The following is a 24,574-nucleotide window of genomic DNA, read 5'->3' on the forward strand; positions in this document are numbered from 1 at the left end:
AAAATGTGCATAAATAACCTTTGATACAGCAATACCACTACTGGGTCTATACCCTGAAGAGATGATGAAAAAGGGTAAAAATCTCACATGTACAAGAATATTCATGGCAACTTTTTGTAGTGGCAAGGAATTGGAAATTGAGCATAAGTCTATCAATTGGAGAATGGTTGAACAAATTGTGCTAAGTATGGTGGAACACTATTGTTCTATAAAAATATGATGAGGGATGTGATTTCAGAAAAGCCTGGAAAGATTTCCATGAATGCTGAGTAGAATGAACAGAACCAGAACATTATACATGCTAACAACAACATGGGGGATGATCGATTATGATGGATTTGTTCATTTCAGCAGTACAATAATCAAAGACAACTTTGAGGGACTTGTGATGGAAAATGCCATCCATATTTAGAGAAGGAGTTGTGGAGTTTAAATGAAGACTAAAGCTTATCTTTAGTTTTAAAAACTTGCCTTATGTATTATTTTATTTGTTATCTCTAATGTTTTCTTTCTTCCTTTTGTATCTGATTATTTATTCATAATATGTTCGATAACAATCTATTTAGCATGGTTACAAATATAAAACTGATACTGGGTTGCTTTCTATCAGGGGAGGGGGGAAGGAAGGGAAGGAGGGAGGGAGAAAATTGGAAAACTCAAAACATTTCTAAAAAAAAAATTGGTAAAAACTACCATTTCATGTAGTTGAAAAAAACAAAACATTTATACACACACACACACACACACACACATATTCCAAAAAAAGAAGGCTATCCTTACTTTTCCGTATTTCCTTAATTTGCAATTTCATAATATTGTTGACAAGTATGTGGCTTTTAATATAGCTAAACAGTATAAATTATTTGGAGGAAAAATGAAAAGTCTATCAAATTATGAGATAAGGGTTCAAATTCCTTCATTTTCCCATATGGAATAGTACAATAAAATCTCATAATAAAATTTCTAAACCTAAAGGAACTCAAAAGCTAATAAAAGGAATTTTAGTTACCTACATTTTAATAGACATTAAATCTATGTAAAAAAATAAAAAAGTTAAGTGTCATTTACCATATCACAAAAATCAAAGGACTCTGATCAAGACTCTGAAGTGATTTCAGATAACCCTCACTAATGGTATCACCTTCCTGATGTCAAGGTCTTCTTCCAAAATGAAGGAGATGCATACTATGGGAATGGTGTAAAGACTAACAAACTGCCTTCTGTGGGGAGTGGGAAGCAAGATTGGGGGAAAATTATAAAACTCAAAATAAATAAAATTTTTCTATAAAATGAAGGACAAACATCATCACCCAACAAATCCACTCAATTTATAGATGAATAGATTTCCCAATTGTAAGGTACATGGCCTGCCCTAGCCCAAGCAATGATTTGTCACAACTGGGAAGAGAGAGCTCAGCGTGTTTGTGTGTGTGTGTGTGTGTGTGTGTGTGTGTGTGTGTGTGTGTGTGTGTGATGAGGAGACAGACACTTCATTTTTAAATTCAAAGTTCTAAAAACTTCATGGAAAAACAATGAGGTTTTAAAAACATTGTTTATGAAGAAAAATCATCAGTATGGAGCTTTTCTACAAACAACTGTAACCACAAATAAGCTTAAAAGAGATGTCAATTAAGTGGTTCTACTGGAAAAAGGAGAATTTAATGTTATGAATTACTTTTCAAATGATCATTTTCTTTGCTTATTTCATGTCATTGCTCTAGTCTCCTTTTTCCATTCCAAAGAAAGAAGGAGGGGAACCTCACTGGCCTTAATTATCTCTCAGTAGTTTAATCTAAAGATACTAGGCAAAAGAATATTTAAAAAAGGGGCTTTCAGGTTTTTAGATAGTACTGACCTAAGGTTCTAGAAGCTCTAAAATAAGTTTCTTATATACATTGAAATTATACCATATGGACAATGAAATGTCACATACTGTTTACAGAACTTTACAGAAATGACTAAAATTGTCATAAGTTGTGTTGAATATTATTCATTTCTAAATACTTTCAGATAAGCAAGGCATATTTTTAAAATTTTTATTGTTAAACTATTCTGATTCAAATATTTATGCCTAATTTATTTTTTAATAAGACAATAATTCAATATTAATTATTCTAGAGAAGGACAAAGGTTTGTTAATAGCTACGGAATTTGATATAATGCTTAAGATATTGATACTTACCCCTCTTTCTGTGAGAAGAAACCAAGTTTAAATCTACGTTTCGTCTTCCACTCTATAAAGTTAAAGAAAAACAAAACCTATTCAGCTGTGAAATCAAAATCAATTTCCAATTTAGTAACTGAATATTTAATAATTCTAGCTTTAAAGGGAGAGAAGTAATCTAGACCCAACTATAATGTCCTAACTTAACCAACTGTCAGATCTATAGCAACTTGAACCTCCTAGGAAGGTTCTAAAGAGCCCTCAATTGTATTGAACTAAAAAATCCCAAAGCCTAAAAGTTAAAGGCCTAAGAAAATATATCACAAGATCTATTTACTTGGCTGCTAAGCTCCTCAGGCTTTCTTACAACTAGGAGATTTCTTTATTCAAAGGTGCAGATCTATAATTTCATACAATTTTTTAAAACTGTCTCAGAAAGTTAATGTGGGTTACTGAGAGAGTAACTGACTTGCCTAATAGTCACTTAGGGTATGTATCAAGCCTAGTCTTATTGGCTTCAAAGCTATCCCCCTATGCAAGAATGCAAAGGGCTGGGAGACAGGCAAAGATTCCCACTCCTCCCAATCCCCTCTCACCCCTCAAACTCCCACAGAGAACTCTGCAAGTTGTTAGACAAAGCAATTTAACTGAAGTAACTGACATTAAAGTGAAAATAATTGACAGTCTTTAATTCTGTCAATGGCATCTACATTTTAAAAGACCTCAACTTAATGAATCTCCTTTTGATGACATTTAGGAATATAGTTTAGATTTATATTTATTTTCCTCTGGCAACTTCAATTCTGCCCTATTATGTAATGCCAGAGCGAGAAGTAAATTAAATTGCAGAAGTGAGGAAAAAGTACACTGGAGAAAAACATTTCCTCATGTTGTATTGAAATAATTTGTAACTGGTATATAGAAACTTGCTAGAATAAGCAGAAGTCACTTAGTAGAGGGTCCAACATCCCTACATACAAAGTCCTTGACAATATTCCTATATCATATTAAATTCTAAAAACTGATATTTATAGTAACCAAAAAGTTACAATTGTTTATAACTATTTAATAAAGCAGAAAAATAGAATTTTTCTTTTTTACTTAAGAACTTAAATTTAATTAGAATACAAAGGATTTGCCCCTTAATTTTTTTCAGACTGGGGGTTAAAAAAACCTAGATCCCCAGATAATAAGTAGAATTTTTTGAAATGGGATGGTACAGTGGTGATATTGATATTCTTGCTTGGTCAGAGTTTAGAGAGATATAAAACTTCTAATTACTGTCATTCTGTTTCTTTGTGTTGATTAGTTTTTGATACATGTGATGAATCAGAAACCTGAATAAAGATATATATATATATGTAATTATTATGTGTCTGAGGCTGGATTTGAACTCAGGTACTCCTGACTCCAGGGCCGGTGCTCTATCCACTGTGCCACCTAGCTGCCCCTAGCATTTTTTTAAAAAATATTTTGAGTTCCAAATTTTTCTTTCCCTCCTTCCCTTCCTCTTCCCTAAAATTGTAAGCAATTTGATAAAGGTTATATATAGATTTTATTTGCTTCAATGTTCAAAGATTAAAATTCCTCTGCATTGGAAAAATTTCTCAGAGTTTTTCATTCCTCAATTTAGTTGTTATTCAGTCATTTTAGTGATGTGCAAATCTCTGTGACCCCAATTAGGGCTTTCTTAATGAAGATACTATGTTGGTTTGCCATTTCTTTCATTTTACAGATGAAGAAACTGAGGAAAAAGAGGGTGAAGTTGCTTGTCCAGGATCACACAGCTAAGTAAGTGTCTAGGGTCAAATTTGAACTCAGAAAAAGGAATCTTCCTGACTCCAGGCCTGGCACTCTATCCCCTGCACTACCTTACTGCGTTTCATTTCTTAATAAAGCAAGATAAATGAAGTAGTATTGTAATGATTAACAAAAATCTCAGAAAATGGAACTTTAGATATAACAAATTGCACTACATATTTTGCTCACTTAAGAGGAAAAATTCTCTAACCTATTTTAATTTACCTTTCTTAATACCAGGCAAAGTATTATTAATTTCAAAGATAGAAAAGGCAGCTCTTCTCAGACTAATGTTTCAAATCACTTTTAGAAAGGAATTGTGTCTATTTTCAGCATATTGTGGAAAAATAAGAAGTCTGAACAAAATGGAGAAGTAGGACAACTCTATACTTCCTTTTAAGAACTTCAACTTGAAATTACATAAAATAATCAAGTATTCCAAATAAAATAAAGAAATATTCCAAATAAATTTTTGTATTATCACTGTCACTGTTCCTCAGAATAAACTATAAGTATCAATGTATTTAAAATGTTCACATTTATAACTTTTTCTTATAAGAAAGATAATTTTCTTTATATAGACCTACTAAAAAATTTACTCAACACCTATTATACCCAAATCTTTGTGTGGTTTTTAGTATACTTTTTTTTTAGGTTTTTGCAAGGCAATGGGGTTAAATTTGCCCACAGCTAGGTAATTATTAAGTGTTTGAGGTCAGATTTGAACTCAGGTACTCCTGACTCTAGGACTGGTGCTCTATCCACTATGCCACCTAGTTGCCCCTTAATATACATTTTTGAGGACAAAAACATCCTCTTTTCAGAAAGTGAAGATAATAAAGTCCTTTTTACTTACCAGTGAATAACCTTCTTCATCTGATTCAGGCTGAGATAAATCTGATTCACTCCTTGATTTGATCAGTCTATAGTTTGGACTTGCATGAACTGAACGGCTCTCTGCAGTAAGACTTTCACTCCTGCCTCACACATGTACACACACAAATTTTTTTTTTTCAATTTGAGATTGTACAAAGGTAAAATTAATAAACAGTAACAATAAACATTATATACTGATTGTGAAGGCTTCCCTTTGTCTACCAAAGAAAAATCTTGGCTATTCACTAATAAAAGGAACCTTTCTCTCACACTGAAATAATTTCCTTGCTTCTCCTTTTGGATATAAAGCTACCTAGAGATAAATCATATTTGATACCTAGAGATAAATTCATATTTATTAAGAGCAGGGACTACCTTTAACTCAGAAACTATTCTGGTTAGTTTAAGTCACTGCTACTGATCACATCTCTTCAAATTCACTATAATCAACTTCATCCATATCTTTATGTTTATATCAAAAAATTCAGCATACATTCAAAAAAAGTCATTACAAAACAAAGCAGCAAGGACGGAAGAAACGAAAGAGAAGCCAGGTAAACTGCTAGCACTTCCTACCTGGTCATAAGTAAAACCCCATCAGAGGTACTTGTTGATGGCTGCTGCAACTGTCCTTCCTCTCTTCGCTTTTGAAGCTCTTCAATAACAGGACTGACTCCTAATATTAACAATGCACATCGATGGATCACAGAATTGCATGCAGCAGTATATACATCCTGGCCCTCGGGAAGGTCTGTGCTGACCCTTCGCTCCTGTTGAGACTGAGGAGGCTGATCATCAACACGAGTCCCAGACCCTGCCCCAGTGTTCATTCTATCTCGGTCCCGGCTGCGTGCTACTTCACGGGCTGATAGGAAACATTGAAAGATTTCTGTAATAATGTAACACAAAAACAAGGTCTTAACAAATAGGGGAATAAAAGCAAAAAAAAAAAACTATATTAAAAATAGTAAATAGATGAATGAAACTTAAAAAACCATGTTATTGAATCACAACAAAAAGGTAATTAAAAAAAAGTTATGCAAAGTTGTATTCTTATTTTTATATTGATTTGAATAAGCTGAACAGAGCAGCAGAACAATGTAGTTTTGTTTCAAATTCTACTCCCAATAAAGGAGAGTTAAAAGATGTTAAAAGAAATGATCAATTACTTAAATGATTAATGCCTTTATATAAAGGGTCAAGTTATAAAAGGTAATGAAAAATTGCATTGTAACCTAAATTATAATTAAACAGGATTTTTCCCTCCTGTGAGATTCTGTTATTACCTTCCAAAATTCCTGACTATGATTTTTTAAAAGATATTTAAAAAAAAGAGTTGAAAAATGCTCACTTTGGCAAAGTTATTAATGTTATAAAACTCACATTTTATCATAACCCAATCAATCAACAAGGATTTTTTAAGTGACTACTACAGGAAGCCATGATGTCAAAACCATGATGTCTAAAGTTTGGCTAATAAAAAACATGGAACACGATCATTTCCCAACAAAAATTTTATAATCACATGGGGGTAAAAAGACAAAGCCATTAAAAAAAAACTAATAACACTAAGCAACAAATGATAAATGCCCAGTGAGTGGTAGAGACAATAATTCCAACCTAGATTCTGCCACATATCCTGGCAGAAGAAGCCTAAATTGCAAGCACATACAATTTTAGGTTATATATTAAATATTTTTCTTTGTCAAAGATGAATCAATCTAGCAAAAACTACTATATTTCTAAAAACACTAATTTCTTTAAATAATACTAAATATTAGATAGCAACTAAAAACTATATTTGACGCTTGTGAAATTTAAAAATACAAAAAAATATCTATTCATCTGACAAACCATGTACCATATGTGGATCTAGATCTTACTGAAAGCACCATAACATTTACATGGGTAACATTTTACAGCTGAAAGACAGCTACCAAATATTCATGAAGAACACATTTTCAAGAAATGTGTTCCTTCCCATTATACAAGAATTTACAAGGTTGCCAAATATTTTATCTTTAACAAGCTCACTTTCCAAAATCTAACTGCATGGTCCCTGAGTTTTTAAATCTGAATATTTACATAAATGGGCAACTTCAAAAAGATAACCCAGAACATCTGTTGAGTCCCTGGCAATGAATAATAGTAAGATTAAACAAATACCAAACTGACATGAATTAAATTCAAATGAACATATTACAGGTTTAAATGTTGTATTTAAAATTAGCCACTGGGATTTTACATAAATACATACATGCATACACACACACACATACACACACACAAACACACACACCATTTTTAAAACTATTATATAATTTTGTATAATGTACACAAGATTATCCTCTAGTATCAAATAATCAAGAACTAGAATACTGCCACCTTTTAAATAAAAAATTAGACAAAATTTGCCTGAAAATTGTACTTACTACCAGCTGTCATAACTTCATGCTCTCTCTCCTCTTCTTCATCTTCTTGTTCTGGATGTCCTTCTTCTCGGTCTCTCTCTGCTTGCTCTTCCATCTCAGCTTCTTCATCAATGGTTCGAGTAAAAGAATGCTCCTGTGTATCAGTTTCTGCAGATTCCTGGTTTTCTGAAATCTTGAAAAAAATAATTTGAAATCACATAATGAAAATAATTTTCGCAAGCCTTAAGAGGATAGGATTAATAATATCATTTTTACTTATGGAAAAATACTAAGATCAATGCACACATTTTCCTCTATCTAAATACAAATGTTTACAAAGATTGGAAGGAGTACATATATTTTTTCTCTCTTCCATATCTACAGTATAGAATAAGCACTCTAAGCTCAAGAAGAGGGCTCATGAACAGGACTTACAAGAACCAGTAAAGAAGCATCTTTGACTAAATACCCCTTATATGTCATACACTGGAGACATAAAGACAAATGTGAAACAGTGCTTATCCTTAAGAAGTTTACCATCATGAGAGGCAACATATATATCTCTTAAGAATAGGGGAGAAGGGAAGGGAATGTACTAGCAAAGAACAACTTCCAGAAGGTGACAAAAGAAACTGAGGATTCTAGGAGGCAGAGAATGCACATGCCAAGCATGTGGTCCAGGAAGCAAAGGCATGAAAGATGACAGGGGTGGAGGCTCATTGATGAGGATCAGTAAGACAAACAATCAATGAACCAAGCATGAGTGACAGCAAGTAGGGTTGGAAAGTTAGCATACAGTCCAATTTTGAGAGGTTTTAAATGCCAAATGAAAGTATTTATATTTTATCCTAGAGGCAAAAGGAAGCCACCGATTTTCATGGCCAGATCTCTGTTTTACAAAAATCACTCTGGAACTTAGAGGCAGACAGATTACTTTGGGGAGCAAACTTGAGTCCAAGAAGATCAATTTTAAAAATATCACTATAAAGTTCAAGTAGGCAGTGATGACGAGGTAAACTAGGGCAGTAGTGTTGTGAATAGAAAGAAAGAGAAGGATACAAAGATATTATGGGGATCACAATGATAAAACATCGCAACTGTGTGTATAAAGCAAGAATAAGGATCTGATAATAACAGGGAAGCTGCAAACAAATGTGTAGAACAGTGGTTTGGAAAATGGAATTTCAAAAAAAAGGGATACATTTGGGATATGTATAATGACCTATTTAAATAATTTTTTCAGGCACTTAGTGATTTGAGTAGTTACACAACCTAGAAAATGTCTGAGGCTAGATTTAAATTCAAATGCTCCTAACTCCAGGCCTAGTACTCTCTATCCACCATGCCAACTACCTGCCTATATAAAAATGATTTCTTAAACATTACTATTCAAATTATATATGTTATTATATATAAGTACTTTACATAAGCACTTTTTTATCTATATGAAGAAAGTAAACTGTAATGTAGCTTGGCGGAAATTAGGTTGAGATCACTATCTAATGCAAAAAACTGCATGCAAAAAAGTTACATGGCTTAGAAAAAAAGGGTCACATCATAAACAAATTAGAGGAACAAGGAAGAAAATCGGGAAAAATTTATGACCAAACAAAGGTATATGACAGGTGGTAAAATGGACAATATTGATGACATAACTCTCAAAAGATTTTGGATCAACGAAATCATTGAAATAGTTAAAATTAAAAAGAAAACCAACAGAGTTAAAGCTATAAGAAAAATAGTTAACTGACAAAAATTTTTGTACAGAAATGATTGAATAATGAAAAAATTTTAAGGGACTTGTGATGGAAAATATCCATATCAGAGAATGAACTGTGGAGTTTAAAAAGCTTATTATCTTCAATTTTTAAAACTGTGTTATGTATTATATAATTTTATTATCTCAACGTTTTCTTTATTCCTTTTGAACCTGATTCTACCACGTTCAATTTCGATCTATATTTAGCATGGTTACAAATGTAAAACCTATATCAGATTGCTTTTGGAAGGTGGGGAGGGAAACTAGAGTAGAAAAATTGTAAAACTCAAAATCATGCCCCCCCCCAAAAAAGAATGGTAAAAACTACCATTGTATGTAGTTGGAAAAACAAAAAAATTTATGTAATAAGAAACTGATTAAATATATTAATCATTTTCAAATAGGTGAATGATCAAAGAACAAACTGTTCTCAAAGAAAGAAATTCAAGTTATCAATAGCCATATTAAAAAAATTCAAATTACTGTTAAGAGGAATACAAATTAAAACAATTCTGAGTTCAAACTCAGCAGATTGGAAAAAAATGACAAAAAAAAAAAGAATGCTCTGTTGGTGGGGCTATGAATTGCTTCACCTATTCCAGAAAGCAATTTGGAACTATCACCAAAAAGTCACTAAACTGTGCACATCTTTTGACCTGACAATACCACTAGTAGGCCTATAATCCAAAGAGAATAAAGAAAAAGGAAAAAACTCATATGCACACAAACATTTATCACTGTTCTGGTTACTGTGGCAAAGAAAAGAAAACTTATGACTACTGACTAGGTAAAAGAAAATGAGAAATTACGAAAAGGGAAAACTTCAGAGAAACTAAATAGGGCTTGTAAAAAAATGATGCAGAGTAAATTAAGCCTAAGCAGAAGAACTACTTATGCAATATTTTGGGGATGGAGGTGAGGGAAGGGGCAGGATTCTAAAAGACTTAACATTTTTGATAGCTAAAATTATCCAACACAAAGCCAGATCAATAATTAAACATACTACCCAACAACTGCCAGAGTGTAATGATTCTAAGTGTGGAATAAGATATTTTCCACATGGTCAATTGGCTTAATTTTGCCTACTTCTTCCAAGAATTTTGGCTCTCCTTTTTTATTTTTTCAGTAAAAGGGAGTATTAATAGTATTATCAAAACAATGAAGAAAGGAAAAGAATTATTGAATATTTCTTTAAAATGCTGAGAAACAAACAGAAGGAAGTTCAGAAACAGATGAACAATACAACTTTGAAAGTAACATTGAATTAATCATAATTAAAAAGAAAAGTAAGTTGTATGTAACAGATTGCCAGTTTCATATACCATCTAATTTTCTCAACTTCAGACATAGAAATGTTTGCTAAATTTGATGCTTAATACTTGTACCTGAATAACCTATATCTCAGTGAAGGGGAAGGAGGAAGGAACAGAATTTGGAAGTCAAAAATTTAATTATTTTTTAAAATTATTTTTATTTTAAGGCAATGGGGGGTTAAGGGGCTTGCCCAAGGTCACACAGCTAGGTAATTATTAAGTGTCTGAGGCCAAATTTGAGCTCAGGTACTCCTGACTCCAGGGCCAGTGCTCTATCCACTGCACCACCTAGCTGCCTCCAAACCAAATTTTCTTGATTTTATTTAAATCTAGGTTAAAGAATAGGAACTAGACTCTGTGATGGCAAAGAACTGAAAATCGAGAGGATGCCCATCACAATTGGGGAACAGCTGAACAAATTGTGGTAGATGTATGTTATAGAATACTATTGTTCTATTAGAAACCAGGGATGGGGAAGAAGCCTAGAAACACTTGCATGAATTGATGCTGAGCAAGATGAGCAGAACAAGAAGAACATTATACACCCTAACAAAGCAACATGGGGGTGATGATCAACTTTAATGGACTTGCTCAATTCCATCAGTGCAATTATTAGAGACAATTTTAGGGTATCTGCAATGGAGAATATCATCTGTATCCAGAGAAAGAACTGTGGAATTTAAACAAAAACCAAAGTCTATTACCTTCAATTTTTTTTAAAAGGTTGTCTTATGTACTACATAATTTTGCTATCTCTAATATTTTATTTTTTTCCTCAAGGATATATTTTTTCTCCCAACACATTTAATTTTGATCAATGCATAGCATGGAAATAATGAAAGATTATCGGATTGCCTTCTGTGGGTTGGGAGAAGGAAGGGAAGGGAGGGTAGGGGGAAAAAAGTGCAAAATTCAAAACCTTACTAAAAAAATCATTGGGATAAACCTACTACTGTATATAAATGGAAAACAAAAATATTTATATAATTATAAAAAATAGGAGCTAGACTTATAATTTCACTGATAAAAGGAATGCCTAGATTAGAAAACTCCCTTTACCTTTGCCAGTGTAGATCAATATTTTTCTTCAAATTAAAATCTTAAATTATTGCCTAAAATGATCAAATGAGAAAAAATCCTTCAAATTTCTGTGATAAGGGTTTGATATCCAAGATATATAAATAATAAATATATGTAAATCTAATAGTTATTTGCCAATATATAAGTGATCAAAGGATATGAAGAGTTTGCAAAAGTACTGCAAAGTATTCACAACCACATGAAAGAATATTCCAAATCAATAAGAGAAATGTAAATCAAAACAATGCTGAAGTTTCACTTTACAATCTACAAATTTCAAAGATGATCAAAATTGGCAATAATCACTCATAAAGGGGTGGCAGGATGATAGGCATACTATTTACATTATTGGTGAAGCTAGAAGATGGTACAACCATTTTGGAAAGCAATTTGCAATTATGAAAATAAGGTTACTAAAATACTATACCCTTTATAACAGAGATTCAAATTACTGGACTTATATACCAAGAAAAACATTGTTAAGGAAAAAGTACTAATATACTATAAAATATTTATAGCAGAGTTTTTTTGAGATAAAAGTAGATGTCCATCAACTGAGGATATATGTGATGATTACAGAAGTATTCATGGTGCAGAATTAAAAAAAGCAGAGCCAAGAAAATAGCATAAAAGTACAACAGTGTAAATGGAAAAACAATGAAACTACAAAAAAGAAAATCAAAACCTATTATATCAAAATTATAAGGAAGCATGGCTTAATGAAGAGACACAACAGGACACCCAGACTGACTTCTTCATGGAGGTAGAAGGTTTGCAGATATTGTATGTTGTGTATTTTCAGGTTTTTTTAAATATACTGATCTTTGTGCTGATTTTCTCTATTTTATTTTTTCTTTTTTTAATCTTTAGAAAATACTATTTGTTATATGAATTGGTTCTCAAGGAAAAGAAGGGATATTGTGGAAAACAATGTAAAAACCAGAAAGATATCAATAAAAATTTATTTTAAAACAGAATTACCTAGGTACCAAGAATTTAAGTGATTTGATCTATGTGACACAGACTAGTATGTGGTAAGAAGTGAGACTTACAGGTCTTCCTTAATTTAACTAATTACCTTAGAATACACTAATAATAATACAACAATAACAATAAGTTCTAAATCATAAATTTTGAGCAAGATAATAAATTTCAAATTTTGCTTAGATTTTTTAAAAAGCTAAAAATTACTTAAAATGGAGCACAAAATAATGAATACATTGAGAAAGCAAATATTTTTAAAGGACATTTCTATAATATACAGCATTTTGTTTATAATTAAAGAATCTTACATTGAGAAGGGACCTTACAATATGTCATTTAAAACAGATTCTCCAGCAATCCAAGAATTCCTTCAAGACTATCATTGATATCAGACAGATTCAAACATTTGTTACCTCTAGTGATAAGGCAATCCTTGTTAGCTGAGATTATCTGAAAGTTGTTGAGGGAGTTTCGAGTCTTTGCCTTCACTACCTTCAGTGACAAAGCACCCTTTTCTACCATCGGATAGTAGTCTATAATTAACTGAAAGTTGTTGATTTGAAGATGTTGAAGCATGGCAGCAAAACTCAAGAGAGTGAAGTATGATCTGGATTATTATTTTCCATGATTTGGACATTATACTGTTATCAAGGAAGCCTAAGACTGCAGTAGCTTTTGGAGTAGTTGCATCATATCATCGTTTAATATTAAGCCTATACTTAACTAAAATCTCAAGATTATTTTGCTTCCCCCCAATTTTTTTTGAACACTAACTCCCACACAAGGCACAACTTTTTCATTAAAAATTATTTCTAATCTTACCCATCGATCTCTTGAGGATGACCTAGTTTGAATGAGTTCCATGTTCTTGCAAGCAAGTAAACGACTTCGAACTTTATATACACAACGGTATACTTCAGCTAAGGTTTTACCGGGTTGATACCTAAGTAAAGAAAGATAGTTATAAATTCTAGTAACAAAGGTGAAAATTGTTCTGAAGATGGTTTCATGTTATTTACCTGCTCTCTCCACATGCTTGATTAAGTAAATTTGTGTGTTTCAAAAGAGCTGCAAGAACAAATCTAGATACAGTGTCCAAGAGTGACTCATTACTTAAAGTTGCACTGTCCCAATCTGAAAATAAAAACGAGGCATTAAAATTCAAAAAACACTAAAAGTAGTTCTGATCCATTTTAATAGTTTTAGTAATAAAATAACTTATTTACAGAAGCTTTCTAAATACCAAGAACAATATTCACTTACTTTGGGTAAGGAACTAAACATTTGGTCTGAGACCATCATAGGTCATTAAAAACCAGATCAGAGAGTTAGAAAGTATATTTGTGGGGGTTAGTTAGATGTTTCAAAAAAATTTTATTTTCTTTCTTTTATTCTACGTTAGTGTAAATTCTTTACTTCTCAGATGTAGTAAAGTTCTGTCCCCTGAATAGGGAATGTTTCCTAAATAGAGACTGTTGGAAATGCAAACTTCATTCATTCAACAAGCATTAAATAAATGCCTACATTGTATATAGCCATTACAATATACTTTTAGATAAAATGAGAAAAGTCCCAATTTGTTACTTGTTCTTATTCACATTAGGAACTTTTATTTCATTTTAATTTTTGTAAAATATTCCAAGACAATGTTTTATAACACTACTTTTCAACTACATTGCATTTCATTCTTTTTGAAAAGAAAAAATTAATTCCAAAAAGAAAAGCCCTGACAGATCCTATTCAAACTGGTCCAGCAATAGATCATCATCCAAAGACCAGCTAGTTGGGTGAGAAGTTTATTACCAGAAGTCTGACCACCAAATGATTCAATATTTTTGATCATTAACTCAACTCACAAAATTATCTTATATATTGAGGGATTAGGCTCTCCAGCAACACTGCCCATAATCAAGAAAATTAATATGTAAAATCAATCACAAAAGAGGCTTAATATTTTTATACTTTATACATTTTAAAAAACTTAAATATAACAGATATTAATATGATCCTATAGTCAATATACATTCTTAGTAGGGAGATAACCATCAATTTTATCAACTAATTCTTTTTTTTCCTTTTTGTAAGGCAATGGGGTTAAGTGATATGCCCAAGGTTGGTAACTAGTAAGTGTCTAGGTCCAGATTTGAACTCAGGCCCTCCTGACTCCAGGGCCGATGCTCTATCCACTGTGCCACCTAGCTGTCCCTCTAATTCTTTTTTTTAAATTCCTTATTTTATTCATTCATTCATTCATTTTATTTTTTGTTTTTTACAAGGCAGTAGGATTAAGTGATTTGCCCAAGGTCACACAGCTAGGTAATTATTAAGTGTCTGAGGCAACATTTGAACTCAGGTCCTTCCTGATTCTAGGGTTTATGCTCTATCCACTGTGCCACCTAGCTGCCCCTGTCAACCAATTCAGACAGTGTATACTATATACTATAGTGGAGGAATGTCTGAATTATCTAAAATTGCCCTGATTTAAATACAATTGGATCCTTTGCAAAGCACCACTATTTAATTAACAACAAAATAAAATAAAACACCAAAACTGAGGCATTTCACTTTCTGAGTTTTATAATTGGCAGGGATTATTATCCTGATAGGATAAAGCATTGGGTTCTTTCTAAACTAAAGTTTGCATTCATTTCAAACCAAGTACTACAGAATGCTTTCCAATGATCAGGTATAACATCTGTTACAATGTTTAAAGCTCTTCAGCAAACAGAGCTATAAGATGAACTTTTGGTTCATCTAACATTTAAAATAACTAAAAATAAGCTATCATCACAAGTGATTATATTATTATAAGATAGCTGAAACACAAAACCAACTTAGTTAAAAGAATCTAAAATCCTTTTCAGGATCCATTAAAAATGGGTAATATGTGGGAATGAGAGATTTTTAAACTAATTTTTCTTTTTCTATTGTCTCTACCTGCAATAGTAGGCATTCAAAAGATATTTGTTGAATGAATGAAAGAATCAATGAATAGGGTGACACTTACAAAGGCACCATCTGCTGGTATTTTAAAGATCTGAATCATTTACATTTCATTTTGCCACTACACACCAAAACAATAGAGCGCAGTAGGTGAAAACCTCTGAATATGATCTTTATTCACTTTTTTTGTTGCAGAAAGGAGAAACTGCAAAGGAACAGAGGAAAACAAAAGGTAGGGTAAGGGAGAATGATGGGGAGAATGTCAATTATGGAAATATGATTCTGATCAATCCAGAGGTCATTATTTAGAAAGAAAAAATGAAAACTAAAGCATCATAGAAGAAAGGGATGCTGTGAAAATTTAAATTATAGGCATATGCTTAGAAAAATTATGTCTTTTGGAAAAAGTCTGAAAAATACAAAATAGTATTCTTTCCAAACAACTTCCACATATATTACACCTCAAATAGTTGATTCTTATAATTCTCTGAGTTTTTTTTACTACTTTACACTTAAAGAAATTGAGGCCATAACAGAATACAGTGTGTGTATATATAGCCCAAGTTTATACCAATAATTAAGATAAAAGCCAAAAACCAGAATCCAGGGATTTTAATAACTATTCCAAAGCTGACTACACTGAACCAAATTTCCAGTGAGAAAGAATCAAATATTTAAAGAAATCTTATCACGATCAATTTGAAAAACAGAAATTTTTATAAAATAATGAACCGCCAAGTTATTTTTCTATAATTCTCAACTGTTATATACTAAATTTACCTCAAATAGTACAAAACACATCTCCCAATAAAATGAGAACAAGTTAAAGTCATTTCATTGACAAATTGATTTGATATTTAATGAAAACAAACAATAATTGGACCACTCTATTAGGTACACATGATACTCCATACTATTAACTACAAAATTACAAAGAAGTGTATTCCATTTATTTTCCTCATCTTACCTTTACTAATAGCATAATCTTGCATACTGATCCAAAGACTTCGAGCAGGCTCTTTAGTACAACCCAATGCCAAGTCAACAAAGACAGCAATTTCAGGTCTTAATTTGTAATCAAATGGCTTCTGTTCTTCATTTCCAGAAAGAGCCACTTCTAATAGGCAACTCATACATTTGTCTAAAAATAAATTTGTCAATAGTTTAAAAATTTTTAGATTTTCTATGTTACAAACAAAACTCTACCAACTTTTTCATAAATATAGAGAATTTCAATAAATGAAATAAGGCAAAGTCCTTAAGCACAATTGAGAATAGGAATGACACACAGACTAAATGAGAAGTCTTTTTCTTTGATTTAATTAGATTTCATCATGAAAGATTTATTCAATCAAGAATAATAAATGATAATTCATAATTAAAAGGATGTATCTTTATGAATACAAGCAAAACCCAACTTATGTCATTAATGGGAATTAGGCTTCCAGGCTAGCCTACAAAAGCATAATTAGTCCATAATGTAACTGAACTACTAAACAGATGCACTAAAAAAGAAAAATCAAATTGAGTAACAATTTTATTTAAACATACAAACTATATCAAATATTTCAAATAAACAGCCTCTTTTTCAGACAGCAACATCAATTTTAAGAAGCAGAAACAATAGCAATTAAAACAACTGGTTTTTCTGAAATTATTTTAAATGCTAGCAAAAGGCCAAATCAAACAGAGAATATGGAGAATTTCTAGCAGTTATGTCTAATTTCACTTCAAAGGGCTTTCCTTTTCCCTTGATTCAGGGATATCACTGGCAGTACTTATATTCATCAAGCAGAAGGAAGGTTTTTGGTTCAATAAAGGATCTTCAAATTCTTATTCATTCAGAAGTTAACAAAATTTCCTCAACCTTCAAAGCAAAATTTTTCTTTCATTTTGTTTTGGAGCTGTTCTCAAGTTTCTTTGATTCTAATAATGTTTGGTTTTTTGTTTTGCTTGGGCATAGTGTTATAGAATGTTAGAGCCAGAAGAAATCTTGAAAATAATTTAATCCCAATTCTTCTTTCACAACACGATTAATATGGATCTATGTTTTCAACATGGTTATACAAGTGGAGTCTATATTAGACTGCTTTCTGTTGTGGGGCGGGGGAGAAGGGAAGGGAGGGAGAAAAACATAAAACTCAAAACCTTGCAAAAGAAAACAAATGACTGGTGAAAACTACCATTGCATGTAGTTGGAAAAACAAATCTTTCAATTTAAAAATAATTTAATTCTTTACTGGATATACCCCTCTCTAGGTTTTTTTGTGGCACTGCTCTCCTTTGGTTCTCTTGCTACCTATCCTAATAGCTCCTTCCTTCTAAGTTTCTTAATTTAATTTATATCCAATGATTATGGCTAAACCTTCAATGATTTGTGAGGCCTTCTCTTTTCCTCTATATTTCAAATATAATGATCTCATCAGTTCCCATCTCTATGAAGATGATACAGATACCTATATACTCATTCCTAGACTCCATTCTAAATTCTAGTGTCACATTGCTGACTAGAATTTGAATTTTTTTATGTATATTCTGTGGGCACCACAAATTCAATCATGTCCAAAACAGAACTCATTATTTTCCTCTCTATCTCATTTTCTAATCCTTTACTTTTTTTAACTTCCTATTACTATCTTTTTATCCTATTCCCACCATCCTCCCAGTCACTCAGGCTTTCAACCTACTTGTCATCCTAGAAGCCTCCCTCTCTCATTCAACTCATACTGACTGCCAAATCTTGTCATGTTTACCTTCATACTGTGTCTCATGTATATAAATAATCCCTCTTCCCTTTGCACACAGTGTCAACCCTAGTTCTGGGCCTCTTCACCTCTTGCCTAAATCACTGCAACATCTTTCTCAATGCCTCAACTGCCTCAAGTTCTCTCCCCATTTCAACACATCTTTTACTCAGCTTACAAAGAGATTTTTCTAAAAAGTAAGTCTGCCCATGGCATTCCCCTCCTCAATAAAGATGAATGGTGCCTGATTACCTCTAGGATTAAATATAAATTCCTCTAGTCATCACTGAAAGTTCTTCATAAATTGGTTGCTTCCTATCTTTCCAGTCTCCTTAACCTTTACAATACTCAATTTTTTAAAATTTTATTTAAGGCAATGGGGTTAAGTGACTTGTCAAAGGTCACACAGCTAGGTAATTATTAAGTGTCTGAGGCCACATTTGAACTCAAGTCCTCCTGACTCCAGGGCCAGTGCGCTATTCACTGTGCCACATAGTTGTCTCAATACCATACACTCTTAGGATCCAGTCATGCTAACTTACTTTGCTATTTATGCATACAATAAATATTCCATCTCCCATGTCTGTGCCTTCGTTGTTACTGTTTCCCATGCCTGTAAAATGCTCTCTTCTCACCCCACTTAGTTTTCCTGTACTATTTTAAGTCTTAGCTTGACCCCTGTCTTCTAAAGGAGGTCTTTTTTCAGTCCAAGCTGCTAGCACCTTCCCCTCTGAGATTTCCTCTTGTATATTTTTTTGTACATTAATTTTCCTAATTATTTCCATCTTGTTTTTTCCATTAGTTATGAGTTCTCTAATGGCAGGGATTGTCTTTAGCTTTCCTGGTGCCCCCAGGACTTTGCACAATGTCTGAAACATAGAAAGCACTGGATAACTGTTTTTTGACTGATTGAAGAAAGCACTAATGGAAAGGGGATACAATCCAGGGCTGACAGAATTTCTTTATTTGATTTGAACCAAAATTTTGCCTATAAAATGTCAGTAACTGAGAAAATCATGGATACATTATAGATAAAATACTTAAGGCAAAGAATATATATCTAAGTTGTTCTAGGCTAGTTAATGATAGAGCCTAAGTACAGACAATTCTCACTTTATGTAGCAGACTGTTCCACAACCATGTAACGTGATTTTTAAATATGAGCTTGCTCTCAGATGCAGGAAAGGAAGGAAGACAAAAGGGTGAGGACTGGCACATAATTCAAGGATAAATGGGGGCTAGGGACAGAGAAGCAAGAGCAGGAGAAGAAATGAATTAGGGCTAGGGTCTAGTCAGAACTAAGAATAATACTTGAGGGTCACATGGGGCAAGTGCATGGAGTAGGATAGTATTAGAGGTCTCAGGTCAAGTTCCCAATCTGAAACTGGAGGTCTCTCCATACATGTTCTTCTGCTTTTACTTAGAGGGGATCTTTTTTGATGGCTGGAGAGGACTTTTGGGGGAAATACAGGGGAGTGAGAAATCATGGGGTGCCAAGCCACGGAGCAGGAACAATAAGAGAATGCATAGAACCTTACAGCAAAATTAACATGGGAATTTTTCTGGAATGCAGATTTCTTTAAGAATTCTTTATGCAAATGTAAATTTCCAAAAAGTGAGAACTATCTGTATAACTAAATCTAAAGTGAGTTTTCTTTATTACATTATCCCATCTGTCTTTTTGAAGGCATGAAGTTAAGGGCTCAGAACCCTTACTCTACTGTTTTTGAAAAATTTTCCATTAGTACTCTAATAAAGATAACACAATAAGGAAAACCCAACAAAAAAGTAGCAACTAAGACACTGTTGTAAATTTTGCAGGGATTTACCTAATTGCGGGATATCCATTTCGACACCATCACTGAACAGTGGTGTTTTCAACCAGTATGCTGTATCCTGCTCTTCAGTAGACCCAGGAGAGCCTTGCAACATGCCCCCAAGGCACCGTCCAATGAGGAGAGCAATGGTTCTCTCCAGATCTACGAGCCACACCCAAGACTGAGCAGGCTGAGGAAGAGGCACTCCAGCTGGATCAATCAGTTCTGGCCCTCCTAAGGAGAAAATCATCAGTGACTGCTGCTTTATTAAAATGAGGAGTATAATGTTTTATCATACTATAATAAACTTTCAAGAAAATGGTTTAGTCAACAACTCATAAAAGATTTTCTTTTTACATCCTACTAATTCTAATACAATCATCAAAATATAACAAAGCATTTCAAATGAATTTTCTCCACCCATTTATTTTTTGAATATATCAGGCGTGGGGCGGCTAGGTGGTGTACTGGAGAAAGCACTGGCCCTGGATTCAGGAGTACCTGGGTTCAAATCCAGTCTCAGACACTTAATAATTACCTAGCTGTGTGGCCTTGGGCAAGCCACTTAACCCCGTTTGCCTTACAAAAACCTAATAAAACAACAAATAAATAAATAAATATATTAGGCTTAAAAGAAAACTTTTAAAAAAATATCATTTACTATTATTATTCATTTATTTTTTAACCAATCTTCAAAAAAAAGTGTCAATGTTAGTAAATTTTTTAAAAAGGGTGCTTTTTAAGAAATCAAAAGAATGAAGAATGGCTCATACCCTAAAACCAGTGCTTTAATGATTTATGGATTTGGTACTTCATTTCAATATCATTCAAAAAACATAGAGAATTTAAGAATAAGAAGGAATCTTAGTTCTAGTCCAAATCCTACATTTTAAAGGTAAGGAAACAAAGGCTCTCAAAAGGAAAATTAATTTGCCAAAGATCACACAATTTAGTTAATTTCAAGCTCAGGACAAGAATTCAATTCTCTCTTAGTCAAGAGCTCTTCCTATATGACTATAGCTCACCTTCAATTAAAATATTTCAAATTATACTTTTCCATGATTTAACAATGTTATTTAAGTAACTTTAAAATGCCTTCAGTGGCTTAGCCCTACCTGATCTAAAATTATATTATAAAGTATCAGTCATCAAAACTGTCTGGTATTGGCTAAGAAACAGAGTTGTGGACCAGTGGAATAGACTAGGAGCAACAGCAGGAAATGATTATAGTATTCTGCTGTTTGATAAACCCAGAGTCCAGCTATTGGGATAAAAACTCTTTGATAAAAAATTCTGGGAAAATTGGAAGGTAGTATGGAAGAAACTTAGATTAGACCAACACCTCACACTCCATACCAAGATAAGATCCAAATGGATACAGGATTTAGACATAAAAAAATAATACTATAAGCAAATTAGAAGATCAATGACTAGTTTACTTGTCAGTTTTATGGAAAGGGAAGCAGTTTATGACTAAGGAAGAGATGGAGAACATCACTAAAAACAAACTAGATGATTTTGATTACATTAAATTAAAAAGCTTTTGCACAGATAAAACCACTGTAACCAAGATCAAAAGAAATGTAGTAAACTGGGAAACAATCTTTACAACTAATGTTTCTGACAAAGGACTCATTTCTAAAATATACAGAGAACTGAGTCATATTTAAAAAAAAAGGCATTACTCAATTGACAAATGGTCAAAGGATATGCAAAGGCAATTTACAGATAAGGAGATCAAAGCAATCCATAGTCATATGAAAAATTCCTCTAAATCATTACTTATTAGAGAAATGCAAATTAAAGCACCTCTGAGGTACCACTTCACACCTCTCAGATTGGCCAATATGACCAGAAAGGATAATGATCATTGTTGGAAGGGTTGTGGGAAATCTGGGACACTATTACATTGTTGGTAGAGCTGTGAACTCATCCAACTATTCTGGAGAGATATATGCCCAAAGGGCAACAAAAATGTGCATACCTTTTGATGGAGCAATACCACTACTGGGTCTTTACCCTGAAGAATCGATGAAAAAGGGTAAAAACATCACTTGTACAAAAATATTCACAGCAGCTCTGTTTGTGGTGGCAAAGAATTGGAAATCAAGGTAAATGTCCTTCAATTGGGGAATGGTCTAGCAAACTGTGGTATATGGACATCATGGAACACTACTGTTCTATTAGAAACCAGGAGGGACGGGATTTCAGGGAAGCCTGGAGGGATTTTCATGAACTGATGCTGAGTGAAATGAGCAGAACCAAAAAAACACTGTACACCCTAACAGCAGCATGGGGGTGATGATCAACCTTGATGGACTCGCTCATTCCATCAGTGCAACAATCAGGTACAATTTTGGGCTCTCTGTAATGGAGAATATCATCTGTATCCAGAGAAAGAACTGTGGAGTTTGAACAAAGACAAAGGACTATTACCTTTAATTTAGAAAAAAATATATCTTGTCTGATTATGTATTATATAAAATTATATACTGTCTGATCTTGCTATCTCTTATACTTCATGTTTCTTCTTTAAGGATCTGATTTCTCTCTCATCACATTCAATTTGGATCAATGTATACCATGGACACAATGTAAAGACTGACAAATTGTCTTCTGTGGGGGGGTGGGGGTAGGGAAGTAAGATAAGGGGAAATATTGTAAAACTCAAAATAAATAAATTCTTTAAAAAATGCCTTCAAAAACATATTTACATGCTTAAAAGTGAATATTTTCAACTATTTTTATAGATTTCAGTAAGTATTTTCACTTCATAATAAAAGTGAATTCAGATAACACCTCAAATTAAAATAATAATATCAAAATTAGTCAAAAGGAAATAATAGTCAAGTTTCCTGAATACTATACTGTACACTATACATATACACTATAACTGTGTCAAACAAGTTTTTCTATATTTGGTTTCAGGCATCTTTCACTGCTGAATCAACTTTAGAAATTCTAGTTCAGCTTACTTAAAAGATGAAATCATTGTAAAATCACACGTGCAGCAACTATTTTTCCTCACGCAAACATCACTTGAATAAACTATGTGTGCTCCTCAGTCTACAAGCTCCAACAAACCAAAGTCCTTACTGTTCTAAGCAAGAATAACAACTTTTAATTTACCAATATTATTTGTTCTTTTTCCATATCGTTTATAGTATGGTAATAAGTAGGTAGTTCTGATTACCATGAAGGGGCCACTGCAACTCTTGGTCTTCTAGAAGAGCAGCAGCTGGCAGCAGTCTATTAAGGCAATCAAGAGGTGGCAAAAGGTCTAGTAGATAACTCAGCAAAGGTCGAGCTACTGACACTGGCAGTAACAGTAAAGAATTTACAATCTGGCAGAGCATACTGCCAGCAGCAGATACATAAATGACATCTATAAAGGAAAAAATAAAGCAAAATTAATCAATGACTTGAATTTTTAAAATATGACATGCCATATTTAGATCAGTTCTAAGTTCACTGAACCCAGTATGTTGTCTGTGTGAGGTGGTTCTGTGTGTACTCTTCACATTTCTGCCACAGTCAAGAGACCACCAGATCTGTATTTCAAGTATATTGTGAAAAGTCTTATGAAACACCTTTCCACACCCCAAGCCATTAGGGAATAAAGTGTTCCTAAAGGAAACTGAATCAGGATTTCACCTGAAAAAGTGATCTGTGAAATAAAAGGGAAGGAAATAAATCTTCTACTTATTAGGAAGTTAGAGAGTAGAAAAAGGGAAGGAAAAAGTCAGTGTTAACTCTTAAGAGCAAAAAAAGAAATGGGGCTATTCTTGAGGAGGTGAGAGCTAAATGCTTAGAAAAAGCTAAATGATTATTCTCCAAGGGATGATATATTAGAAACAGAGTTGTAAATTAAGAAATCATTCAGAAGGGCCCAAGAAGAAGCAAAAACAATTACTAGAGGAGGAATACCAGAGCAACTATAAGAAGTTTGTTGTCTCTTTAGGGCAGGGATGGGGAATCTTTTTTTCCTGCCAAAACTTAAAATCTAAAAATTAGCCTTCTCTATTCAGTCAAATATTTAATTAATTCATCCCTGAAAAGCTTCTTTGAAAGCTTGGTGAATATACCCAGGCAGTTTTTTCTCCCTATAATATTCAGAAAATACTCCAAAATTCAAGGCAACAATTAGAAAAGAAGCTAATAGAAAAACCTAGTTTTGACTGTCTAAATCCCAAAGCCTAAAGCTCAAACAGACAAGAGAATATAGAGATAGACATAATTACAAGGATGAAATTATGATTGAAACATGACTCTAAATGGATATATCTTATTCAAAAGAAACAGGATAGGCAAAAAGAATATCACTGTATATTCAAAGTGCATACTGATGTGGAGAAATCCAGGAATCAGGGAGGAAAAGATGTGGAGACTATCTGAATAAAAATCAATGGAGAGAGGAAAAAAACTAATTTTTTATCTGAGTATCCAGACCACTTGGACAGAAAACGGAAACAGGAGACGTTTAGGCAAAAAAAATCACAAGTCTGTGACAAAGGCATGATATAGTGGTGATGGGAGATTTCAAATTGTCCAGACAATTTGTTCAAGTTCTGTTTTTCTGTAAAAAGTAGAAAAGCTAATAACTTTTTTTTTTGCAAGGTAATAGAGTTAAGTGGCTTGCCCAAGGCCACACAGCTAAATAATTATTAAGTGTCTGAGGCTGGA

General features: G+C 33.0%; 1 protein-coding gene across 12 annotated transcripts in view; it reads right to left on the reverse strand.

Annotated features, from left to right (window-relative positions):
* Positions 1–24,574, reverse strand: part of HERC1 (HECT and RLD domain containing E3 ubiquitin protein ligase family member 1) — a 211,125-nt gene that overhangs the window by 119,800 nt on the left and 66,751 nt on the right. For 11 of the 12 annotated variants that reach the window (XM_074234356.1, XM_074234348.1, XM_074234347.1 and 8 more), the window contains 9 exons: positions 23,085–23,276; positions 19,904–20,125; positions 16,298–16,471; positions 13,407–13,521; positions 13,210–13,330; positions 7,273–7,444; positions 5,417–5,729; positions 4,821–4,941; positions 2,183–2,234 (listed from right to left, as the gene is read on the reverse strand). In XM_074234356.1, coding sequence (XP_074090457.1) covers positions 2,183–2,234; positions 4,821–4,941; positions 5,417–5,729; positions 7,273–7,444; positions 13,210–13,330; positions 13,407–13,521; positions 16,298–16,471; positions 19,904–20,125; positions 23,085–23,276 — 1,482 coding nt within the window. The remainder of the gene's footprint in view (positions 1–2,182; positions 2,235–4,820; positions 4,942–5,416; positions 5,730–7,272; positions 7,445–13,209; positions 13,331–13,406; positions 13,522–16,297; positions 16,472–19,903; positions 20,126–23,084; positions 23,277–24,574) is intronic. The other variant, XM_074234353.1, reaches the window with a different exon arrangement.

This window comes from Macrotis lagotis, chromosome 4, assembly GCF_037893015.1.
Source record: "Macrotis lagotis isolate mMagLag1 chromosome 4, bilby.v1.9.chrom.fasta, whole genome shotgun sequence".
Lineage (NCBI taxonomy): Eukaryota > Metazoa > Chordata > Mammalia > Peramelemorphia > Peramelidae > Macrotis > Macrotis lagotis.